Here is a 23053-nt window from a genome sequence, read left to right on the forward strand (position 1 = left end):
AATTGTAACGTTGGTAACCGTTGGTAACGTTTGTGATGTCATTCTTGTAGCGTGAATTATTAGGAAGAAATGTGAAGCAGACTTTCTAATTTTCATACATTAATAACACTAGTGCACTAGTTTGTTGCATCATAAACCCCATAAACAATCAAAATCAGCCTGTAGTTGACTTTGTCGTATTATGCATTAGAAACCAAAATAAGTAGCTATGGGCACTTTTTGCGTGCTGTCGTGACACTTTTTAATATGAAATTATTAGTATAACTTTTAATTTTGTTACTGTGAATGTAAATAAGCAGTCATGTTTCGAAGTAGAAGTTGGTTTGGTAGCGGACTGTGGAAACCCAAAAATCCACATTCTTTGGAACATTTGAAGTGAGTAAATTGTACAGTTTTATCTAATCACATGAACAGCAGTGTAGTGATTTACATGACATTTAATCTAAAATGCTGTTCATAGGTACCTGTATAATGTCTTGGCAAAGAATCAGATCGTATCGGAGAACAACCGTGGACTCTTGGTTGAAACACTGAGATCTATTGCAGAAATACTCATCTGGGGTGACCAAAATGATAGTAGTGTTTTTGAGTAAGTAGCTTCCCAAAAAGGTCAGATATTAAACTTGTTTTCACTTGACATTACCAATTATAGAGACACATGAAAAGTTAAATAGTTCCGTCTAGTGTGACTGGTGAAGATTTTTCTTGTTTCATTTATTTATGCCCTTCCTTACATGTTTCGGTCTTCAGAGACCGTCATCAGAGGGACACCTTTACATCAATACAGTTAGAATCTACTATTACAATATATAACTGTATTGATGTAAAGGTGTCCCTCTGATGATGGTCTCTGAAGACTGAAACATGTAAGGGCATAAATAATTGAAATAAGAAAAATCTTCACCAGTTACACTAGACAGAACTGTTTAACTTTTCATGATATTATTAGTGTGATGGACCAGAATGAAACAAATCAAACTATATAGATACAGGTTATATAATCTATAAGCATGTAAACAGTGAAGAATGTTATAAAGAATTCTTATTCTGATTCCAATTATCACACTGTTATTAAACTATTGCAAATGGCCAGATACTAATCCAAAATTTAAAGAAATTTGATGAATGTGGCGGTAGTACATGAGGTATGATTTTTGTTTTTATGACTGTTGAAGGTTAACTTAAGGCCACAATACTGAAAGTTGTATAAAATTAACCAGCCCCATTATTACAGAATGGCCACATTGGATGCATTGTTTATTTCATCATAATTAATTCTGTTCCTCTCCAAATCTTCATATGTGTCTGGATGAATAATTATTATGCCTACAGTGGATGGGGAAGGAGCAGGTTTTCATTCATTTTGAAGCATGCTGTGGAATTTTTCACTGTTGTAATGTTGTTGTGTTTAGTTTCTTAACAATGCTCTTAGTAATTCAAGGCTATATGATGTCAAATGATAAGATGGCAGTGAATAATCAGCTGGAAGGAATTCAGAAGGAAGGTGTCATGGTTTAATTTAAGGTACTGTGGCAGCTTTTGCCTGAAGAAACTGAGGAAAATTACAAAACAATCAGGTTAGACAATATCCTAGCCAAGGCTTGAACATGTACTTCCTGAATGCAAGTCAGAAGCATTATTAATTGAGCCATCTTCCTCATTTATGTTTTATGTATAAGGGAAACCTGTTTCTTAGCAATCTGACCATCTGCTTTTGTCCAGCAGAAATAGTTTAATATTTTCAACTTCAGTGTATTCTTGTTCTTGTAGTATAATTTGTATATGTTGTAAGCTTAGATAGCACTTTATTTTCTTATTCCATATTAGTGTATTTACAAGGAACTGTGTGTTGTACTTTCCTTTGTTCTATAGCTTCTTTTTGGAGAAAAATATGCTTTCATTCTTCTTCAAGATAATGAAGCAGAAATGTGGCAGCTATGTATGTGTTCAGTTACTGCAGACATTGAACATACTTTTTGAAAACATTCGGAATGAAACTTCTCTCTGTAAGTAGTTATTCCTGGAACACAAATTGAAAGTGGAAAGGTCATGTGCATAATATTATTCTTATAGAAATAGTGTAATTAACATGGGAATTAAAATACAAAAAGCTTGCCCCCTGAATTAAAAAGAATAGAAAACTTTAATTTTTTTAAAAATAAATTAAAAAAGTTATTTATTACAAAACTGTTTTTATTCTCTGCAGGAGTTTTTTTAATAACAATGATGGTCGGTAGTTTGGTGGCTCGGTTTGGTTCTGATGTGGTGTGGTTGTATATAGATGGTCTAAGTGTATGCGTTGCTTTATATTGGATTGTTGTGGGATGTCATCCTAAGTTGATAGCTTCAGCAGGTGGACAATGATTCTAAGATCCCCGCGTCTTGTAGTGCACTCAATTTCATATGTCGCTTCTTACTACATGTTTCGGCAACATAGTGCCATCTTCAGGTTCATTATTTATGCTAAGCTATTACAGTGTTTGCCATTATTCGTCAACTATAATAAAATTTGTATATACTAAAACTTGTTAACACTGCGAACCCCGCGCCCTTTAAAAGATTTTTCGCTTTTAAACATGGCGGACCAGTGGCATATTATTGTGACTTTAGGACACATTATGTTGAAACACTATACCTTGCTCTGGCGCCGCCACGCAACTGCAATGAATGCTGCGTAATAAATCTTCGGAATTTATGCTAGGTATTCAGTAACTTGACCTGGTTTGCTAGAGTCCCTACTCCAAAAGAAAATAAACTTTGCCCCTTCCAGCTGTTTATGTACCAGGCAGAAATTAGTAGAGGGGAGTATGTTTCAAGGACAAAAGGGGTTGAAGGCAAGCGATCTCTCAGACTTGTTTATGGAGCTATCTGCTGTGCCTTGTGGAGGAGTAGTGATTAGTGACTCAGACAGTGGAAGTGACGGGGGTCAACAAAGAATTGTGGCCACAGATAATAAAAGTGAATGTTGCCTTGTGGCTTATAAATTGTGCCATTTTCAATTCATTTTTGGTTTACAAAAATCTAAACCCTGATTCTGAATTGAAATACAAAGCATTTCTGATGAATGTGGCAAAGGCTTGGGCTGCAGACCAGATGGTGGCGGCAGGACCAGAGTCAGACAGACTTAGTGCGACCTAGCCCATGAACTCCCACCCCACGCAGGCCTCATGTGGACACCCCTGGGCGACTCTGAGGGGGGGGGGGGACATGCAGTAACATACCCTCCTGAAAATTGTGAAGAGTGAACATTCCAAGGGGAAGCATCCTTCTAGGCAAAGTTTGCGCAGTTCACAAAAAAAGGACTATGACTGTCTACATTTGAAAATGTATAATGCCACTTCACAAAGGGGAATGTTTCCAGGAATATCACACTCTCAAGCACTTCTAGGAGAATTGGTAAGTGTTCTCCAAAAATTATAGTTCATAAAATTAATTCGGGGATTTTATATTAATTTTTAAAGTGAACAGTGCACAAGTTAGAGTAGTAGGTATAAAAGTGCCGGCCCCCAGGGTGATTTAAATATTTAAATCGCCGGTCCGCAAAGTATTAAGATTATTCATCTATATGTCTAAATTCAAACTCGCGTATAGTATGGTTCGTCCACTATGGGAGTCGTTTCTGTGTGTGCTGTGTCTGTGATGTGTCCTTCCTTTTTGGCTCCGAGCAAATAAATTATGAATTATGAAATCTTTTGTTGGCATTGCATGTTTGGTGCCCTTATTTGGTGATATGAAGCGCAAAATGAAAGTAAGATATTTTTTAAAGTTTTACACTGCATTTATACATCACAATCATTTACCAACAGAGATACAAGGGGCTACAAATTGATGCAAGGAGAAATACTTGCAATTAAAATGCTTGAAAACAATGAAGCTGTATGTTGACAGCTGTCAACATACATATCAAAAGATTTATGAACATATCAGATTCATCATTCGTGGTGGAAGCTATTTAAATACAGTCCACCTAGTGACACATGAGACTTAAGCAGTTGAAGATGTGATGCGTTCTTTATTCTGAATGATATAAAATATCTCATTCAAATTTATTTGAAATTCTTAATCTCTTCATAAGGGAAGTTACACATTACTTGAATGTCTGATAATCTCAGACCATTTGGTGATTCATTCATTCATTCATCAGTAATCTGTCAGACGACAGGTCCACAGTCTCTTCCAAAACAGTTCCTCCACGTAATGCGATGTCAAGCTTTTTCTTTCAATTAAAATATCCTCTTCTGTCCCCAAGGTCATCCAGCATCTTCTTACTTCTTCTTCCTCGTCTTCTGGGCACTTCTATCCGCCCCTCCGGTTTGTTTTGTCTCCAGAGGAAACATCTCGCATACATGGGAGTCTCTGTTTTTGGAAAGAGACTATCCAGGAAAAGTGATAATGTGGTAGTTTTTCCATTTGCTTTCCACATCGCAGTACAACAGCCGTTCAAACCACTCTGGTCACGCCTGTTGCTATACGAACTTGAACCATCTCGAGCATCATTTGCTCTGTACTTCAAGTCGCTACAGATGACGCTGCTTCCGGCATTAGTTTACACTTCAGAAATTTATTTCTCCCAATTTTTATTGTTTTTTGATGATTTAAAAATGTTTCGTTTCAATAATTCCGCTAAAGAATGCGAATTACAGTCCGATATCGACTTTGCACAGAAGTTTTGCACTGACAATTATATGAAAATTAAATTGCTTAAAACCAATATACTGCTACTCGTAAAACTAAACGCATACATTTTAATTACCATGTTGATGATGTACTTATCGTAAGAATTTATTAAATTAATTCCGTACCACTGCCCTTACCGGAATTTAAATGCCCGTAGGATAAAGATTAATTAAGAATTAATTTTGTAAAAGATATTTGGTTATTATTAGATAGTAAACCGCATTTTCATACCTTTGTTGACTTCTTGTATTCCATTTCATTAAAATTCGTTTCGTCCCATAATATTTCTCCCCTGGACAATCTGAAATTTGTGCATATTGCCTTAATTGTACCAAAGGTTCAGTACGTGTCTGATACCTTTGGCGGATTTCGATAAACTGGAAAACGTCCAAAAGGAGTTTGCTAATTTATGCTAAAATTGATTCATTCCGTTCAGCTTTCCTTGAAGTTATATTCAGTATTTGGTGATATAGAGATGAAACAAAACATGTATCATCCACTGTTGCAGTATTGTGACTTGTTGCATCTAACTAACTAACTAACTCCAAGGAGATGAGCCCTTCTTGAGAAGCTGCCTCTCACACATCTACTCAAGAATTTCCCAACATTTCATGGAACCCAAAGGTTCATTACCGTGTTTACAAGCCCTGCATTGGTCCCTGTCCTGATTCAGAACAAGCCAGTCCATCCACCACATCCTAGCTATCTAAGATCCATTTTAATATTGTCCACCCCCCTACATCATGGTCTTCCTAGTGGTCTCTTTCTTTCTGGCTTTCCTAGCACGATCCTATATGTATTCCTCTTGTACCCCATTCGTGTTACATGTCCTGTTCATCTCATCTTCCTTTACTTGATCATTCTAATTATACTTGGCAAAGAGTACAAGTTATGGAGCTCCTCATTATGCAGTTTTCTTCAACCTCCTATCACTTCATCTCTCTTCTGTCCAAATATTCTCCCTCAGCACCCTGTTCTCAAACACCCTCACTCTGTTCCTCCCTTAATGTCAGAGGTCACGTTTCACTCCCATACAGAACCACAGGTAAATTATAGTTTTGTACTTGTTAGTATGTTCTAATTTTTATTATTTTAGACAGCAGATGAGAAGACAGAAACTTTGTTTTGGACTGCATGGTAGCAGACATTACCCAAATTCAGTCTCTTAATTTCCTCTTGAATGAGGTTTTGACTTGTTACTGTCATTCCCAAATATCTTAACTGTGCCACATTTTCAGAGGATATGTTGGCTATTTCTTTGTCATGATTTTGCCCTGCATTCTGGTGATGTGACAGGAATCTATAATTAGTTTTCTCTTTGTTTCTGTTTTGACCAACCTACTTACTAGTGTCAGTTAAAGTTTCTGTGAGTTTCTTTGTAGTATCTATGTTATCTCCCAATAGATTCACATCATCAGCATAGACCAGCAGCTGATTTTCCCGTTTTATTGTAAGTCCCACCTGGTTTCCCCGGACATTCCTAATGGCATATTCTAAAGCAAAGCTGAAAAGCATCTTGTTTCAGACCGTTTTATTCTTCATATAGTAGCTTATGCTTTTATCAGTAACAAAAGCTAGGAAGTTACATGCTGAATTAAGGTAATGTTTTAACTGTTGTGTGTAATAAATTTGTTGCAGACTATCTCCTGAGTAATAACCACGTCAATTCTATAATCGTGCATAAGTTTGATTTCTCAGATGAAGAAGTGATGGCCTACTACATCTCATTTCTTAAAACTCTATCTCTGAAGTTAAATGCCCATACGATCCACTTTTTCTATAATGAGGTAAGAAAGGGTTTACCAGAGGATGTGCCGGTGTGGCTGTATCATTACAGTAATTCTTAAAATCTGGGCATAGTACGTGTACCATGCTGGTTGCCTCACCAGGAAACTGACAGTGGTACATGTACCATTGTAAATTTAAAAATCTACAATAAAAGAAGTATCTGCAATATTGACATAGAATTTTTACTGTCAACGGCACAAAGCTTTATGGGTAAAAAGCAGAGGTCGCTGTGTAATAGCAATGTGAAGTGATGCAGTGTACATTAAATTGTTGCATTTGCTATGTATCGGTTTTGTATATTCTTTCTCTTCATCACTGAATGCCCCCCCTCAATTGTTCCAACTGTTCTCTTGTTGAAACGTGAGTTGATTAAGAAGAGGTCACGTACTGTCCTAAGAATAGTTCACTATGCCATTGAATGATATGGTCCTAGTTTATTTTGTAATATGTTCAGCATCAGTATTGCCCTGTATTTTAAAGTGACTACCTTTTATTTTTTATCCTGCATGCAATGTTTTCCTCACATGTGTGAACATTTCACAACTTATGTGCCAGAATTGACAAAATTATGACTTTTCTGTGCCCCTTTAATCCCCCATCACAGGAGAAATGAGTGTTTACATTGCACCAGCTACAGAATATTAATTGTTTGGGTATAGTTGGTCATTGCATGGGTCCACTCAATTTGAAATTGCAATTGACTATTGTTAAAGGGCAAATTATCCACTTTGTGGAGTAGACACGGAGATTTTTATGTGTTTAATTGCTTTGAATTATGTCGTCATATTGTAGTCGATTAGGAGGCATGTGGTAGAGTAGTTGGTTGAGGCACTATGCTACAAGCTGGAAGGTCATGGGTTCAAGTTCCAGTGATGTCATTGGGTTTTTTCAATTGACCTAATCCTTCCAGCCGCTCTATGGCCGACTCAGCCTCTAACAGAAATGAGAACCAGTAATATTCTTGGAATGTTCTTGGGGGTAAAGGGTGGCTAGTGCGTAGGGCTGACAACCTTGCCGCCATCTATTGGCCGATTGTCTAGAAAATGTGGGAACGTCAACATCTCACAACCCTATGCTCCTCCACAGCCTGCGACAGGGATACCTTTATTTTCACTTTACTTACTTTATTGTAATCGATTGTGGCTGAGCCCTAACTGTAGTCAGAATTATGGTTTTTACATCTTGCACATATTGTTCATGTTTTATAGTATCAACAGACTTTCTTTGGGAGGCGGAATGGTGTAGTCAGTATAGCGATTGGCTATGGGCTGGATGACTGGTAGAAGTTCGAGTCCCAGTAAAAAGTAAAGTAAAGGTATCCCTGTAACAGGCCATGGAGGTCCCTAGGGTTATGAGATGTTGAGGTGCCCACATTTTCTAGACAATCGGCCCGTAGATCGCGGCAAGGTTGTTAGCCCTACGCGCTGGCCACCCTTTACCCCCCAGAAAATATTCCTGGTACTCATTTCTGTTAGAGGCTGAGTCGACCCCAGGGCCATAGTGCCACTGGAAGGATTAGGTCAATTGAAAAAATCCAGTGACCTCATCAAGACTTGAACCCGCAACCATTTGGCTTGTAGCATAGTGCCTCAACCAACTACGCTATGGCATGCCCCTTCAAGTTCCGGTAGGCTCAAGAATTTTCTCTTCTCCAGATCATCCAGGCTGGCTCTGGGGTCCACCGAACCTCCTATTCAGTGGGTACCAAGGGCTCTTTCCCCAGGGGTAAAGCAGTAGGGTAATGAAGCTGACCACTCACCTCCAGTTAGTGTTGAGGTCAAGAAAATATGGATCTATACATCCACTCCTCACTCCTCCATATGCCTTCATGATGTAGTGCTTAAGTCATCGAGCACAGGGACAGCTTACCTTTTACAGACTTTCTGTTTTATGTTGCTGGGTTGTTTGCTAGTACCCTTCAATTCAGGTGGCAAGTTGCTGCATTCACAGCAGTCACCATTACGCAGAGCTGGAGGATGTGTACAGAAGGCGTATAATGTTAATTGTAAATCAAAACTTGATCTAGTTAGCAATGTAAAGAAGGCTGTTTTATAAAATATGTTTCTATTATGGAGTAGGTGATGGTAGTGTTAATGACATCAGTTAATTATGTAATATGTTTGCAGATGAACCATAATTTTAAATTGAAGGAAGAATTATATAGTGTGAAAATGGATGATCAGAAGTTTGGTGTGTCATAATTAAATAACTATTTTTGTGATATTTTAAGTACTTCTGTTCTGTGTTAGCTATTAATATTTGTTTTGTATTTTTTGATGAAGCATACAAATGACTTCCCATTATATACTGAGGCAATCAAATTCTTCAACCATCCAGAAAGTATGGTGCGCATTGCTGTGCGAACATTGACACTTAATGTGTATCGGGTGGAGGACAAATCCATGCTCAAGTTTATCCGTGATAAAACAGCTGCCCCATACTTTTCTAATTTGGTATGGTTCATTGGCAACCACATTCTGGAATTGGATACCTGTGTTCGCAATGATGCAGAGTGAGTAGATATTTTAGTTCTATGAAAATCTTTTATAATGTGGTTATAAACTTTGGTCTGATTGTAGTACTTTCAATGAAAGCTGCCTTTCCTTTCATAAGTATCCTTTTGCTCTGGAAAAGTGAAGCTAAGGTAAGTGTGTTGTTCCATATATATTGAACAAGAGTGCAGATATGTTTAATGGCTGAAAGACAAAGTAAATTAGCAATTACAGTGGCTATGCATAATCAGTGAGATGAGAGTAGGAGTATTTTGAGAAGTTTGTGTGTTAGAGATTGACCCTGTTGTCATTTTATTTAAAAAGTGATATTTCTGTCTTAAAATATGTCATGTTATCTGATGTGTTCTAAGGATAGGTATTTGAAATGTTAATGGTTATTTGCAGTCACCAGAGTCAAAACCGATTGTCAGACTTAGTTGCGGAGCATCTGGACCATCTGCACTACCTGAATGACATTCTTAGTCTGGATATTGAAGATCTGAACCAGGTGCTAACAGATCACCTGCTTAACAAACTCCTTATACCTCTGTATGTTTATTCACTCACCAAACGCAGACGCCACTCTCAACTGGAGGTAATTGGTTTGCTGCTAAAATTGTAACTATTAACATATAAAAAAGATAAGCCTTCAGACCAGTGTTTTTAAATTAAACCCTCAGTAAAGTCTGTATAGGTAAACATTTGTCTGATAATTTTCCTATCCAAAATGGTCTGAAACAAGGAGATGCTTTATCACCACTGCTTTTCGTCTTTGCTTTAGAATATGCCATTAGGAAGGTCCAGGAAAACCAGGTGAGACTGAAATTAAACGGGACACATCAGCTGTTGGTCAATGCTGATGATGTGAATCTACTGGGTGATAATATAGATACCATAAAGTGAAACACACAAACTTTTAATTGATGCTAGTAAGGAGGTTGGCCTAGAAGTAAACACAGAGAATAGTAAGTATATGTTGCTGTCTTTTCACCAAAATGCAGGGCAAAATCATAGCATAAAGATAGCTAACGGATCCTTTTAAAATATGGCACATTTCAAATGTGTGAGAACAACAGTAACAAAACAATTTGATTCAGGAAGAAATTAAGTGGAGACTGAATTTGGGTAATGCTTGCTACCATTCAGTCCAAAACATAGGTTCTGTCTTTTCATCTGCTGTCTTAAAATTGTAGAAATTAGAATATAGAAAAATATAATTATGCCTGTGGGAATTTATGGATGTGAAACATGGTCTCTGACATTAAGGGAGGAACGTAGACTGAGGGTGTTTGAGAACAGGGTTTTGAGGAGAATATTTGGACCGAAGAGGGATGAAGTGACAGGAGACTGGAGAAAACTGCATAATGAGGAGCTTCATAACTTGTACTCTTCTCCAAGTATAATTAGAATGATCAAGTCAAGGAGGATGAGGTGGGCAGGGCATGCAGCGTGAATGGGGGACAAGAGGAATGCGTATAGGATATTGGTGGGAAAGCCAGAAGGAAAGAGACCACTAGGAAGTCCAACATGTAGGGGGATGGATAATATTAAAATGGATCTTAGATAGGATGGGGGTGGTATGAACTGGCTTAATCTGACTCAGAATTTGAACCAATGGAGGTCACTGTCAACACCGTAGTGAACCTTCAGGTTCCGTAAACTGTTGGACAGTTCTTTAGTAGCTTCATGACTGGTGGCTTCTCAAGAAGGGCTCAGCTCCATAGAGTTAGTTAGATAAGCCTTCAGACAGGTAGATAAATTCCATTATAACTTATGTCAGAAGCTTTATACATTTATTGAATTTTAGCAACAGGTCAACAGAATTTTGAGACTGTTTCATTGGATATTAAGAGCAATCTGTTCTTGGGTAGAACAGTATTATTTTAAGAACTTATTCTGTTCTGGCCAATAAATTATGCCTGAGATAATGTTCTTTTAAAGTTTCATTCTTTGTCCTGTGACATTGCGTAGGACACAAAGCCTCATGTGAGTAGCGTGGTGTCACTATTCCTGTTGTCACAAGTGTTCCTCATCATCACACATGTGCCTCTGGTTTACGTTCTGGCATCTATCATCCTTACTGGTGACATGGACATCTTTTCCCAGGGAGCATCTGAGAACCTTGTTTCATACCGTGTGGCACAGGTGAGCTATGCATGAATGTGATGATATATCTGTTACAATTGTTTGAAGTTGCCTGATATGTAGTGTCCAAATTGGCAGTGTATTCATAGTGGGTTCCAGGGTTGCTGATTTCTGCTGATATTGAAGGGGTTTCTCTTTTGGGATGTAATGCTGTATGGTTGTTGAAATTCATCTGACATTAAAGAGGAGAATGTCACCATATTCAGAATTGAAGAGTAAAATACAGTTAGCTTCACAATGAACTCTTGATCATCAGCTATAAAGGATTTAGAAATAGAATGGATAATCCATAAATCATTAAATAACCACTATCCTTTCTGCATCCACTCTGAAAATCACCTGATTATTGCTGTTAAGTGCCTTATCACTAAACAGTAAGACAAAAATCTTACCTGTAAAAGACAGCAGTCTTTATAGGATTTGAAATTTTCACATTGGTGGTTATTAAGAGTTCTGTCTTCTGGGCTGTAATTTCATGCAGTCCAACGAAAGTCACCTGACGTTTCCGAGGAACATGTCACCTCTGAAATGTCAGGCTACTTGGCATTATATCCCCGAAGGTATAAGTCTTCGAAGCAATCTTTGTTCAGTTCTGTTAGGCTGAAGATAGATGCAATAAAATAATGAAGTAGATAGTTACAGTCTGGTTAGAAGGAGCACAGTCTCCTGAAAATCATCAAAAAGCATCAGTGATGCATATTACTGAGAAGCCGTTGTCGGTAAATAAAGTGTGCTAAAGGCACTGTGGTTAGTCTACAAAGCATGTAATCTGCACTCATGCAATCAAGAGTTTGCTGTATTTTGTTATTTAGGGCACAGCAACAATCAAGCCTGGCTTTGTGGCTCCAACAGAAACACTGGAAAAGTCACTGGAGAGTAGCACCACTTGCTCAATAGATTCGACAGAGCATGAAACTCCCCAACATGCTGAATGTGAGACAGGAATGGACACACAAGGTAAACTGCATATAGAGGTCGCTCCCAGTTGTCCGTGGGCAGTGAACACAGTAACTGCAGAAAGTGTATAGTCACAAATCTCAACTTTGGGCAGCTTTACATTGTAACATACAGAATTTGTTTTGCTAATTTCTTTTCACAGAAAGGAATTAGAACAGATAGCATGTGTTTATGTATATCACTTGATATTCATATGTGTAATTAGTTTGAATAGCATCCGTGTGGTCTTTGTTCATTGTCATTACATTTTGTTACAAACATATTACAGCAACAATTATTGTATTAACACTGTAGTAACATACAGTGCAACAATTTTGGGAAGGTAGACAGGCACCTGATAATGGCCGTATATGGCCGAAACGTTTAGTGATAGGGAATACAAGTAAATACGTTAACCCTTTGACGTGGTCATTTAAATTCCGCGGCCGCGGCTCCTGCGGTAATATATTCAGCCGGCCATTTAAATTTTGCTCGAAAATTATTNTGCAACAGTATGCTTAAATATGATATTATAAAATCATCTGTCATGACACACTTTGTAATAACAAACAAGCAGTGAAATTAAGTTTATTTTGTGCAAGTGAAAACTTAACGGTGAAATATGAATATTCTGTTGGCTCTTATCTGTAAAGAATGGTGATATTGTCAGTAAATAAGTTAAAGAAAGATATCCCTGTAACAGGCCATGTATGACCATATGGTTGTGAGAGGTTGAGGCTCCCACATTTTATACACAGTCGGCTCACAGATAGCAGTGAGGTTGGCAGCCTTATGTGCTGGCTGCCTTTTACCCCCACATGAAGATTTCTGGTACTCATTTCTGTTAGAGGCTGAGTTGACATAGTGCAGGTGGAAGTATTAGGTCAATTGAAAAATCCAATGATTTCAGGAATTGAACCTTTGGCCTTCTGGCTTGTAGCATAGTGCCTCAATCAAGTATGCTGTCATGTGTCCCTGTTGTCAGTAGATCAGTACTCTTAAATTTTATATATTTTTGCAGCATTTTACTTTTGTTCTCAAGCATACTAGTACCAACATGAAATGGTAGGCGGAAACAGCATTTCTAATGGTGTTTCAGTCTGATCAAGCAGTATGTACATCACAGTAAATGTTGCATAATGTTTAATTTCTTTTTTCTCTTTTAAGTATCAGGAATTGTATTTTCGCATTTTATTCATGTTTTCCTGAAATTGATTTATTGCTGTCATTGTAATAATAATTGAATGTCTTAAGAAAATGTTACATTCACTGTTTTCATTGTAAAATCATACTTCTTGTACCCCGCAGTAGGAGATTCAGAGCCATCTGCTGTTGCTGAAGATGGAACAGTGGATTCCATAGAAGCATATGTCAACATTACAGATGAGGAGAAGGAACAGCGGCTTGCTCTTGGTGAATATATCGGTTTTCTTTAATATTGTTCTTAGAACATTTTAATTTTCAAGTATTCAAAGAATTTTAGTTGAAGAGGCAGTATTAAATAAAAAATAATAAAAATAGTATAACTTATAATTTTGATTTCAGTTTTTTAAAACAGAAAAAATCTGTCGTGGACAATGTGTCATTGCTTAAAAAATGCTGAAGTGAGAAGATTAATATTTTGTTCTGTAGTCTCCAATTTTTGTGTCTGATTCAGTTTAATGTCTGTTTCTTTTCACAGCCTTTCTATACTGTTGCATTGTCTACTTATGTTATATTTTCCTTTCCATCCACTTTATTTCATATTTAATTCATTATAGTGTTAGATAATAAAGCGGAAAGTTTATTTTTCTGGCCTTATTCATCTCCTGATTTTGTACCTTCGGAATTTTTCATTTCACAGCATTTATTCTTGTAATACATTATATGTCAGTAATCATGATAATGTGGTTTCTGTGTTTGGAATAGAGAGTGGTGTTGCACCACCATTGCCTTTGGCTGGTACTTCATCTGGTAATAGCTCTCAGCAACAGTTTTTGGCAAATAAACCATTTCTGGAGATGATCGTCAACACATTGCAGTGCTCCGAAAATGACTATGCAGCTCTGTTTGCTCTTTGTCTCCTGTACGCTCTTGGACACAACCCAGGTACAGCAGAAAACAGAAAAGTCTTGCAGTTTGTTTCTTCAAGAATTGTAATGACTGCTGTTATGCAGTATTTCTGTTATTTGTGCCCCTGGTCTTTGATGTCAGCTTGGTGAAATGAATTTCATTCAGTGGCTCTCATCTATTCATTTAAAAATAAATTCAGAATCAGTTAAACTTTATTTTTGGAAATGTGTGCTCATCATTTGGTTGAAGCGTTTGCAAAAATATTTCCTTCTGTTCTTAACAAAATACTATGAATTGAAGTCCATAGTGTTGTATACCTTGTTTCAAATTTAAAATAAATGAGAACTCTGCAGTTCATTTATGTGAGTCATGTATTTGCTTGAAATTCAGTAGTTCTATGTTGTTAAAAGTCATGCAGTTTGAATTTCATGATTTTGAATATACACTTATACAGGGTGATTCATATATAGAACCGGCCCGACGAAATGAGGTGTAATATAAAATATACCATACAGATATTAAAGTAATTTACACATATCTTATCTTGGATTGTGTGCCATGATCAGAGCAGGTGTTGAAAGTGTCCGCCGTTTTCAAGTAGGCATTAGAAACACTCGCTGTTGAACAGTGTACTCCATGACTGTCGCCTGCCCGCTGCAGACACGTTTCGGCGGCATTGTCCTTGACCTTACAGCATAAGGGCTGCCACTTGCCGGATCATGCACACACCATTCGACTCAGCACGGCCCACGGATTATTATGTCGTAATTGTGAGTGGTTATATGCATCACCTGTGGAATTGTTAGCAAATTCATCAGGCCGGTTCTATACGATTCACTCTGTATTATGTTTAAAAAGATGGTGAATTAATTTAAAGTTAAACAACTGATATAATGATGAACACTTGTTAAAATAAGAGTATTTGTCTCATAACATATCTGTCACTCAGAACACATGCAGTGCCAGACAGACAAGCTTGATTGCATGTCAGATTTAGCTTTTATGGGCTTATGTTCAGTTTCATCAGCACCAGTTTTCCTTGTTATTGGTCCTGTTATCTCCCAAAGCACTTCTTGCAAATGATGCAGAAGTGGTTAAACATAAATGACAACTGCTTTTCTTCCTAATACAGAAATAAAATATTAGTATTAACATGGTTGCAGTTATGTGTTGTTTTACATGAGTGTGAAACTTGGTGAATCATCTTAAGCAAAGGACAGAGGGGAAGTAACAGGAGGCTGGAGAAGCTTGCATGATGAGGTGCCATAACTTTTACTCTTCAATAAACATTGTTAGGTGATCAAATCAAGGAGGGTAAGATGGACAGGACATGTGACACACACAGGAGAAGTGCATACAGCATTTTAGTTAGGACATCTGAAGAAATCACATTGGGGACATATTCCTAAATAGTAGGATAATAATGAATCTTACAGAAATAGTTTGTGAATAATTGGATGATATTGATCTGGCTCCAGACAGAGACCAGTGACAAGTCCTTGTGAATGTGGTCTCATGAAAGGTATAGTATTTCTTGACTGGCTAAGTGACTATTAGCTTTTCAAGGGCTGCTCTGAGGAGTTTGTTACAACAGTAATCCACTGTAACAATAAATATCATTGAGAATGTTAAATTTCAGAAACAGACAACAGTTCGAAGAGCACTGTCTTCACGGATGTGACGCTGTGTAGTTTGGTAGATATTTACTGATAATTCAGAGGAACATGCTGCCTTCATTTCTGGGGTAGAAGTGTGATCAAAGTAGCTTATTTGTAGGCTTCTGAACTGGAGGGCGATGCATGGAGTAAGCTCCACAGAGGATTGGGAGAGATTTGAGGTTCTCACAGCATTGTTGATGATTAGTGTATCTGGGATGTGAACATCAGTAAACATCTACCTGAATGCATGGTGTCACATCTCAGAAAATGCTGATCTTCATAGTCACCATAAATCTTATAAGCAGTTGTATCTTTAGTGTATCTTTATCCATGTACTGGTATGTTCCAGGTGTAAACAGAGATCTGCTGGATGGAATTCTCTTTCTGTCGGGTAGAGAGAGTACTAAGCACTGGTACAGTACACTGTTAGCAGAGAGGCTCATCAGGATTATATCAACTAGTTGCCAGCCAAGTGAGTGATTTCAGTATTGTCCATTACAGTGAAGAAAGCATTAGTAAGCACAATGAGTTATATAGTGAATACAAATTTGAATGACCGCCTCTGTGGTCTAGTGGTCACAGTTCCTGGCTAGAGATCCAGAGGTCCAGGGTTCGATTCCCAGCCCTACCAGATTTTCTGAGATGTAGTGGGTCTGGAATGGGGTCCGCTCAGCCTTGTGAGAATAATTGAGGAACTGTTTCAAGGAAATAGCAGCTTCGGTCTAGAAAACCGAGATTAACTGCTGTGGAGATCCATTGCACTGACCAAGCAACACCCTCTGTCCACAAAAAGTTGGCATTAACTTCGCCGACAAGTGGTGGTTGCTCAGTTGGTGTAGTTTAATTGTGGACTATAGGCCACAGACACATACAGATTTGAACAAAACTGTGGAAGAGGAGGAGTCAGGATAGCTCAGTCGGCATAGTGATGGGCTATGGGCTGGATGTCCGGAGTTTGAATCACGGCAGGGACAAGAATTTTCTGTTCTCCACAATCTCCAGACCGGCTCTGGGCCCCACCCAGCCTCCTATCCAGTGGGTACCAGGAGTGATTTTCCTGGGGATAAAGCAGCTGGGGCCTGAAGCTTACCACTCACCTCCATCTAGCACCAAGGTCAAGAATGGTGGAACTATGCCTCCACTTCGTCATGTATCTTCATGGCAGAGTACATAATTAATTAGGCACTGGGACAGCTTTACCTTGTTTTACTTACCTTTACTGTGTAAGGCCAGAATATTAACCAGTGTAATTCAGAATTAATTGATTCATGTGGAAAGTCAAGTATATGTTTCAAAATTGTTCTACTTATGTTCATTTTTATTTGAGTTTTGATAGTATGTCATTTAATTCTCAAGAATAGTTCTATAAAGACACAATCTTACTACTTGTAGGAAGTAGAGTTCAGTCATACTTTCACTTTCAGTGAATTTATTTTCTGTAAAATATGTTGTAATTATATTACCCTTTTTTTTAATGATGTGGGAAACTTTGGTCTTCTTAAATTTATTGTAAATATGTTCAATTAATCCAAATTCATCCTTGTTTTCTTTCCCATGCAGATTGTCGAGTACGTCTTGTTACATTAGAGCTGAGTATCCGACTATTGACACAGTTGGTCATGAAAAATGGTCAAAGTTACCTTCATGATGCTCACCTGGCTGCTGTTGAGGGCGCTAAAGAGGAAAGCACGTGCCTTCTTCGCAACTTCTACAAGGTAAATATTCCATTGGCATGAAATAGGTTCTAAAGATTAATTAAATGTGCTGATCTTGTTGCGTGGCTGCTTAAATTCATACTTGTTCCTGTGATGAGATGTCATATTTTTGCAAATAATGTAAACAGAAAAGCAAAGCAATTTTATGGGTTATTTTATGAGGGTATCTGTAGCTAGGCTGTGTAACATTTGATTATGGTAGGGTAATAGACTAATGCTGAATTGGAAGACGGAAGTTCTCTGTTTAGAACTGCCACCTGAAGAACAGAGATATAAATTAATTTATTGCTTTAATAGAGGAAGTAAGGAATGGAATGAAGTTACTGGAAGAAGCAGAAGAAACGATGAGAGGGGTTAAGGATAAAGATACAAAAGAAATAATTTTACATTGAATTTCAATAGGCTTCTCCACCAGTGTCATTAGTCATCCACAATCATGTGGGTGCTTACATTTGAGTATGTTCATATGCAGTATAGTTTAATGGGGCTGATTTCAAGTACTGGTGTAGCAAGCATGAACTGAAATAGACTTTAAAGGATTCTGACGATGGTGTATGCTGTACAGAAGTATAATGTTTATTTTGGACTCTATCCATCGTCTGGTATATATAAGACAAAAACCACAATGTTTCGGAGACTGGATCTGTCTCCGTCCTCAGGTGGGTAGGGCAGGATAAACCTACTCAGTTGGGCCCGTTAGAAAGAGCTAGTCTCAATCACTCGTCCACGTCCACCTGAGGATGGAGACAGATCCGGTCTCCGAAACGTTGTGGCTTTTTGTCTTACATATACCAGACAATGGATAGAGTCCAAAATAAACGTTATAGTTCTGTAAAGGATGAAATGATATTGTGACATGTTGTACACATGCTCTGGTCTAGACTAAATTGCTTTTAGGGGTCAGCATACATATTTATGAGAGGGAGAGAGTTTGGGGATGGAAAAGTGTTAATCGGATTTTCAATCATGACAATGTTAGAGAGTACTGAGATTATTTAGAATGTGAGCAAGCCATTCAGTCAGTATCTGTAAGTATATATAATACACAGTTTTTTTTTGTATTTCCTGTAGCACACAGGTTAAGGCTTTCTGCACTACAAAGGTTCATTGTAATTATCTGTAATATACAGAGTGAAGAAATATTCCTGGACATGTTTGAGGACGAATACAGTGAGATGCAGAAGCGACCTCTTAATGTTGAGTGGTTGATGATGGATTCCAACATCTTGCTACCTCCTACAGGGACTCCGATGACAGGCATTGAATTCAGCAAACGATTGCCTTGTGGAGAGGTGAGTTTTGGTTGTGTCGATATCAGAGTTGGAGGGTAAGCCCAGTAAACAAGCAGAGTAAGCTGAGTGAAAGTGGCCTCCGTAGTCTAGGGGTAACGTTCCCACCTCATGACTCAAGGTACGCGGGTTCAAAAACCAGGCGGAGGTCGTGGAATTTTTGAGGGCGGAAAAATTCAGGGAACAAGTCCTCTGGGAGGGACTTTAAGCCGTGGGTCCCGTGTTGTAGGTTTACGGCACGTAAAAGAACCTCATGTCTCTAGGAGACCTCTGAGCAAAATTAGGCCAAGTTTCCCGCCCAACTAGTTTCCAATTCCTCCGGTAGATGGGGGAAGTATCAGGTACCACTGCCAGAGGAGGGGGGACCTCTCTGGCAGAAAGGGACTAAAGTATTAGATACCACTGCCAAGTAGAGGGTAGAAACCTTGCTGGCAGAAAGGGACTAGGAACCCCTGCTAGAGAAGGGACGACCTTGCTGACAGAAAGGGACTAACTATTAGATACCACTGCCAGTAAGAAGTTGGAACCTTGCTGGCAGAAAGGGGCTGATAGTAAGCACCAGTACCGGTAGGGTATGGAGACAGTAGAAATTAAAGGGGGATGCACAATGGACCAGTAACCGGTCTAAGTGCATGGGGAAACCCACCCCCTCAATACAGACGGAAGCTGAGTGAAGAAAGAGAGGTACAGATATGTACTGGATAGGATCATTAGCCTAACCTATACGAATAAAGAGGAGACATGCCATAGTGTAGTTGGTTGAGGCATTATGCTACAAGACGGAAGGTCGCGGGTTCGAGTCTCGAGGGATTTTTTTCATTTAACCTAATCCTTCCATTCGCACTATGGCCCTGGGTTCGACTCAACCTCTGACAGAAATGAGTACCACAAATCTTCCTGGGGGGTAAAGGGCGGCTGGTGCATAAGGCTGACAACCTCACCGGCATGTGTGAGCCGATTGTCTAGAAAATGTGGGACCCTCAATATCTCACAACCCTATGGGCCTCCATGGCTTGTTACTAGGATAGCTTTACCTTTTATAAGAATAAGGAGAAAATTGAATGGATAGGTCATATAAGAGTTGTTTTTCGTCCAACGTTAGAAGTGGGAAGTCTATGTAGGCTTGAGAACTTAAAGAGCAGAAAATGGAGTGACATGAAAAGGAGGAGAGCCCTAAAACAGTTGGGAGGGGAGACAAGGCAATGTCCAAGGCTGTAGGCAGAGTAGGGAAAGGGATGAAGAAGAGCACTGACAGGGTTGGAAGACAGGCAAGACTAACCGGGGCTAAACACAGGATACAGACAGGGATAAAAAGAAGTAGCAGGAATTAGTATGCTGATGAGTGCAGCCCCATTGTTTGAAATCCTAAGAGCTTCCTACATTCTTTCAGGGGTAGGTGAGAGGTTTCTGTTATTTCTATAGGCAGAACCCATCATGCATGTTCATGTTGTTGGGATGAATCTCCACCGATGACAGAGTACATGTATCTGGATTTAGTGGAAAGTATACTGGTGTTTTGAAGCTAGGCACAATGTGCCGTGTTCATACTGTGCCCTGCCATATATAGTGACACGCCTAATTAGTCGAGAACATCTATGCAGTGAATTATGTGTGCTCTTGTGTCCAAGTTCTTTGTAACTAGTTAAAAAACAGTGTTGTAACATAGTCATTAATTGTTATTTTAGCAAAAAATATGAACATAGTTTCTTATTTCAATGTCTATCTTCATTGAGAGGGAAGATCCAGAGAAACAGTCTTTGCATCCATAATCAGCCAACTTTCAGTGATGGCTGGAGATCAGCACAATCAAATGACAACTCATTCAATTGCATTTAAATTTATTTTACTGGTAAGTTAATAGAATTATTCTCTGGATATTTTGATCACCTTATTATCTCAGTTTGAGACAAAAAAATTAATGACATTTTACGAGCCAGCTGTGTAACCGTCAGCAGGTCAGGCAAAGGTGCACATACTCGGTGAGGCATTTTAGATAATGGTAAGCCATGTTATTGATGACTGAAGTTATGATAAATATGGAAAGAGTGTCTTAATTTAACTCCCCATGTTTATTGGCCTATATCTAATTCCATAGGTGGAGAGAGCCCGGCGTGCTATACGTGTGTTTTTCTTGATTCGGGAGCTGTCCCTGATGTTGGCAATGGAGCCAGAGACACAACTGCCGTTAACCAATCCCCAGTCCTGTGTTCATGTCAACAATGTATTGGATCTCAGTAAGTTAATTAGTTAATAGTGAATGAAACTACTAAACTTATCTAAATTGTCATTAAATGATGTTAAAATGTAAGGTTGTTCTGTGACAGAAGAGTAATGGTATCAGAGCGCTAGGTCCTACCATTTATTTACTGGAACTTCTCAAATTTAACATAATTTAATATAGCCTTGGAATGGTCTGTGTCTGAAAAAAAAATGTAAAAGGCAATTTGGTAAGACCATGAAATTAAAATTAGCAGTCCCGAAAGTATATATCTCTGTTGCTCCCATTTTGGAGCATAGGGCATCTGTGAAATGCTTTATTTTACTTCAATTTCTTAATCTTAGACAGTCAGACTCCTTGGATGGGGGATCAGCCGCATGCAAAGCCACTACCTACACAGGACAACACAAACATAGAATAAATGCAGACAAACATCCATGCCTTGAGTAGGATTTGAATCCAAGATCCCACTATTCAAGAGGGCAAAGACATTTCATGCCCTAGACAATGCAGCCACTGTGATTGGTGAAAGTTTGTATAGATATGGCTAATAAACACAGTCACAGATTTTTGCACAACACATTTGTATGTGTCAAAAATCACATGTAGATATGGTAAGGCCGTGAAACTTTGAGAGTATATCTGGAAAATTTAGAACATTGGTGATCCATGTTAATGGATATTATGCAGAGAAATGGCTCTCTAAAATTGTAAACTTGTTAATATATATTTTCTGCTAGTCATTTATAGAAGCCTGGCATCATAAATTTTTCTTGCCTCTTCTGTTCCCATAGCTTAATACTAACATTCTTTGCAATATGAAATTCTTTATTTGATGCAGATAACAGTGACTTGATAGCATGTACAGTGGCAACCAAGGAAGGCTCAAAGATTCGTCGCTTCCTTGTGATAGATGTGATCCAGTTGATTCTGGTAGAGCCTGATACACGCCGGCTTGGTTGGGGTGTTGCCAAATTTGTTGGCTTTCTGCAGGTTTGTGAATAATCATGCAGTTTCAGTAAGGTATAGAACTAATTCCCATTTTTCAAGTAAAGTATTAGTTTTGTATTACTTTATAACTATAGTCTCCCTTGCAGTGTTCTCTTATTTAAGGTTTTTCCCGCATTTAATGTTCAGTTTCAGTAATCCAGAGTCAGTAATTTCAATCATATTATTACTTTTTAAGATTTTTTTTAAGTTAGTGTTCAGATCCAATGTTCCACTGTGGATCCAGCATTTGCACCAGTAACTTGATATCTCCAGCTGATTTTGTTGGGCCATTTCCCACATTTTATATTTTAGTCCATCATCCATTGTAGAATCTTAAAATTTCTTTATGAGTAAATCTTCCTTGCATTCAAATGATATGTTCTAACATTTTCTTTTAATGTCTGCAGACTTTACAGTTTGTTGGAGTGAGTGAAAATGTAAAGTGATATTTTTCTGTTACATGATGCCCTGAAGGTATGCAGAGGAATAATATAAATTTAATTTTATATCCTGTTCTAGCTTTATGTTTTGCAGTTTTATGGCAATGTATAGAATAAATTCATGCATAGCAAAAATCATTTTAAAATCGTAATCCATACTGTGAAATTTAGAGTAATCTATTCATAATTATCATCTTCTGAATGCAACTTGGTACATATACATTCACAGGATCCATGAAGATCTACAAATAAACACAGTACTCAGTGAAATAAGAAACGGGAATACCAAATACTTAAGAAAATTAGAAAACCACACTAACACTAGCAGTGAACCTACTAAACAATAACAAAACTAGACATAGACTGAAGAGATACACAGTCCTAACTCTACCAGACCTGAGTAAAACCCCAGTACAAGCATTAAAAGTGAACATTAAGTGATGAAAAAGAAAACAAGTATATGATTTATGCCACTGGGCATAACTCATTCACAAGGCAGTACTTATTGAACATATACATTTGTAGCAGACCCTGCAGATTATGTATAATAAATGTGTAAAAAAATTATTATCTCATACTGTCAGATATTTGGTCATACGGGTTGTTAAGGTTTCCTACTGCCTCTTCAGTGTTCTTCCTATCCCCCCCCCCCC

At 38.2% G+C, this 23053-nt stretch overlaps 1 protein-coding gene across 1 annotated transcript in view; it reads left to right on the forward strand.

Annotated features, from left to right (window-relative positions):
- Nucleotides 1-12: 12 nt before the first annotated feature.
- Nucleotides 13-23053, forward strand: part of LOC111870029 (protein CLEC16A homolog) — a 29816-nt gene continuing 6775 nt past the window's right edge. The window contains exons 1-15 of the mRNA XM_023861970.2: nucleotides 13-375; nucleotides 461-589; nucleotides 1873-2006; nucleotides 6316-6464; nucleotides 8748-8977; nucleotides 9363-9552; nucleotides 10929-11102; nucleotides 11915-12059; nucleotides 13347-13451; nucleotides 13947-14126; nucleotides 16098-16220; nucleotides 17309-17463; nucleotides 18594-18755; nucleotides 20848-20986; nucleotides 21812-21963. Of these exons, the coding sequence (XP_023717738.1) occupies nucleotides 302-375; nucleotides 461-589; nucleotides 1873-2006; nucleotides 6316-6464; nucleotides 8748-8977; nucleotides 9363-9552; nucleotides 10929-11102; nucleotides 11915-12059; nucleotides 13347-13451; nucleotides 13947-14126; nucleotides 16098-16220; nucleotides 17309-17463; nucleotides 18594-18755; nucleotides 20848-20986; nucleotides 21812-21963 (2241 nt within the window). The 5' untranslated portion in view covers nucleotides 13-301. The remainder of the gene's footprint in view (nucleotides 376-460; nucleotides 590-1872; nucleotides 2007-6315; nucleotides 6465-8747; nucleotides 8978-9362; nucleotides 9553-10928; nucleotides 11103-11914; nucleotides 12060-13346; nucleotides 13452-13946; nucleotides 14127-16097; nucleotides 16221-17308; nucleotides 17464-18593; nucleotides 18756-20847; nucleotides 20987-21811; nucleotides 21964-23053) is intronic.

The sequence above is a fragment of the Cryptotermes secundus genome, unplaced genomic scaffold, assembly GCF_002891405.2.
Source record: "Cryptotermes secundus unplaced genomic scaffold, Csec_1.0 scaffold109, whole genome shotgun sequence".
Taxonomy (NCBI): domain Eukaryota; kingdom Metazoa; phylum Arthropoda; class Insecta; order Blattodea; family Kalotermitidae; genus Cryptotermes; species Cryptotermes secundus.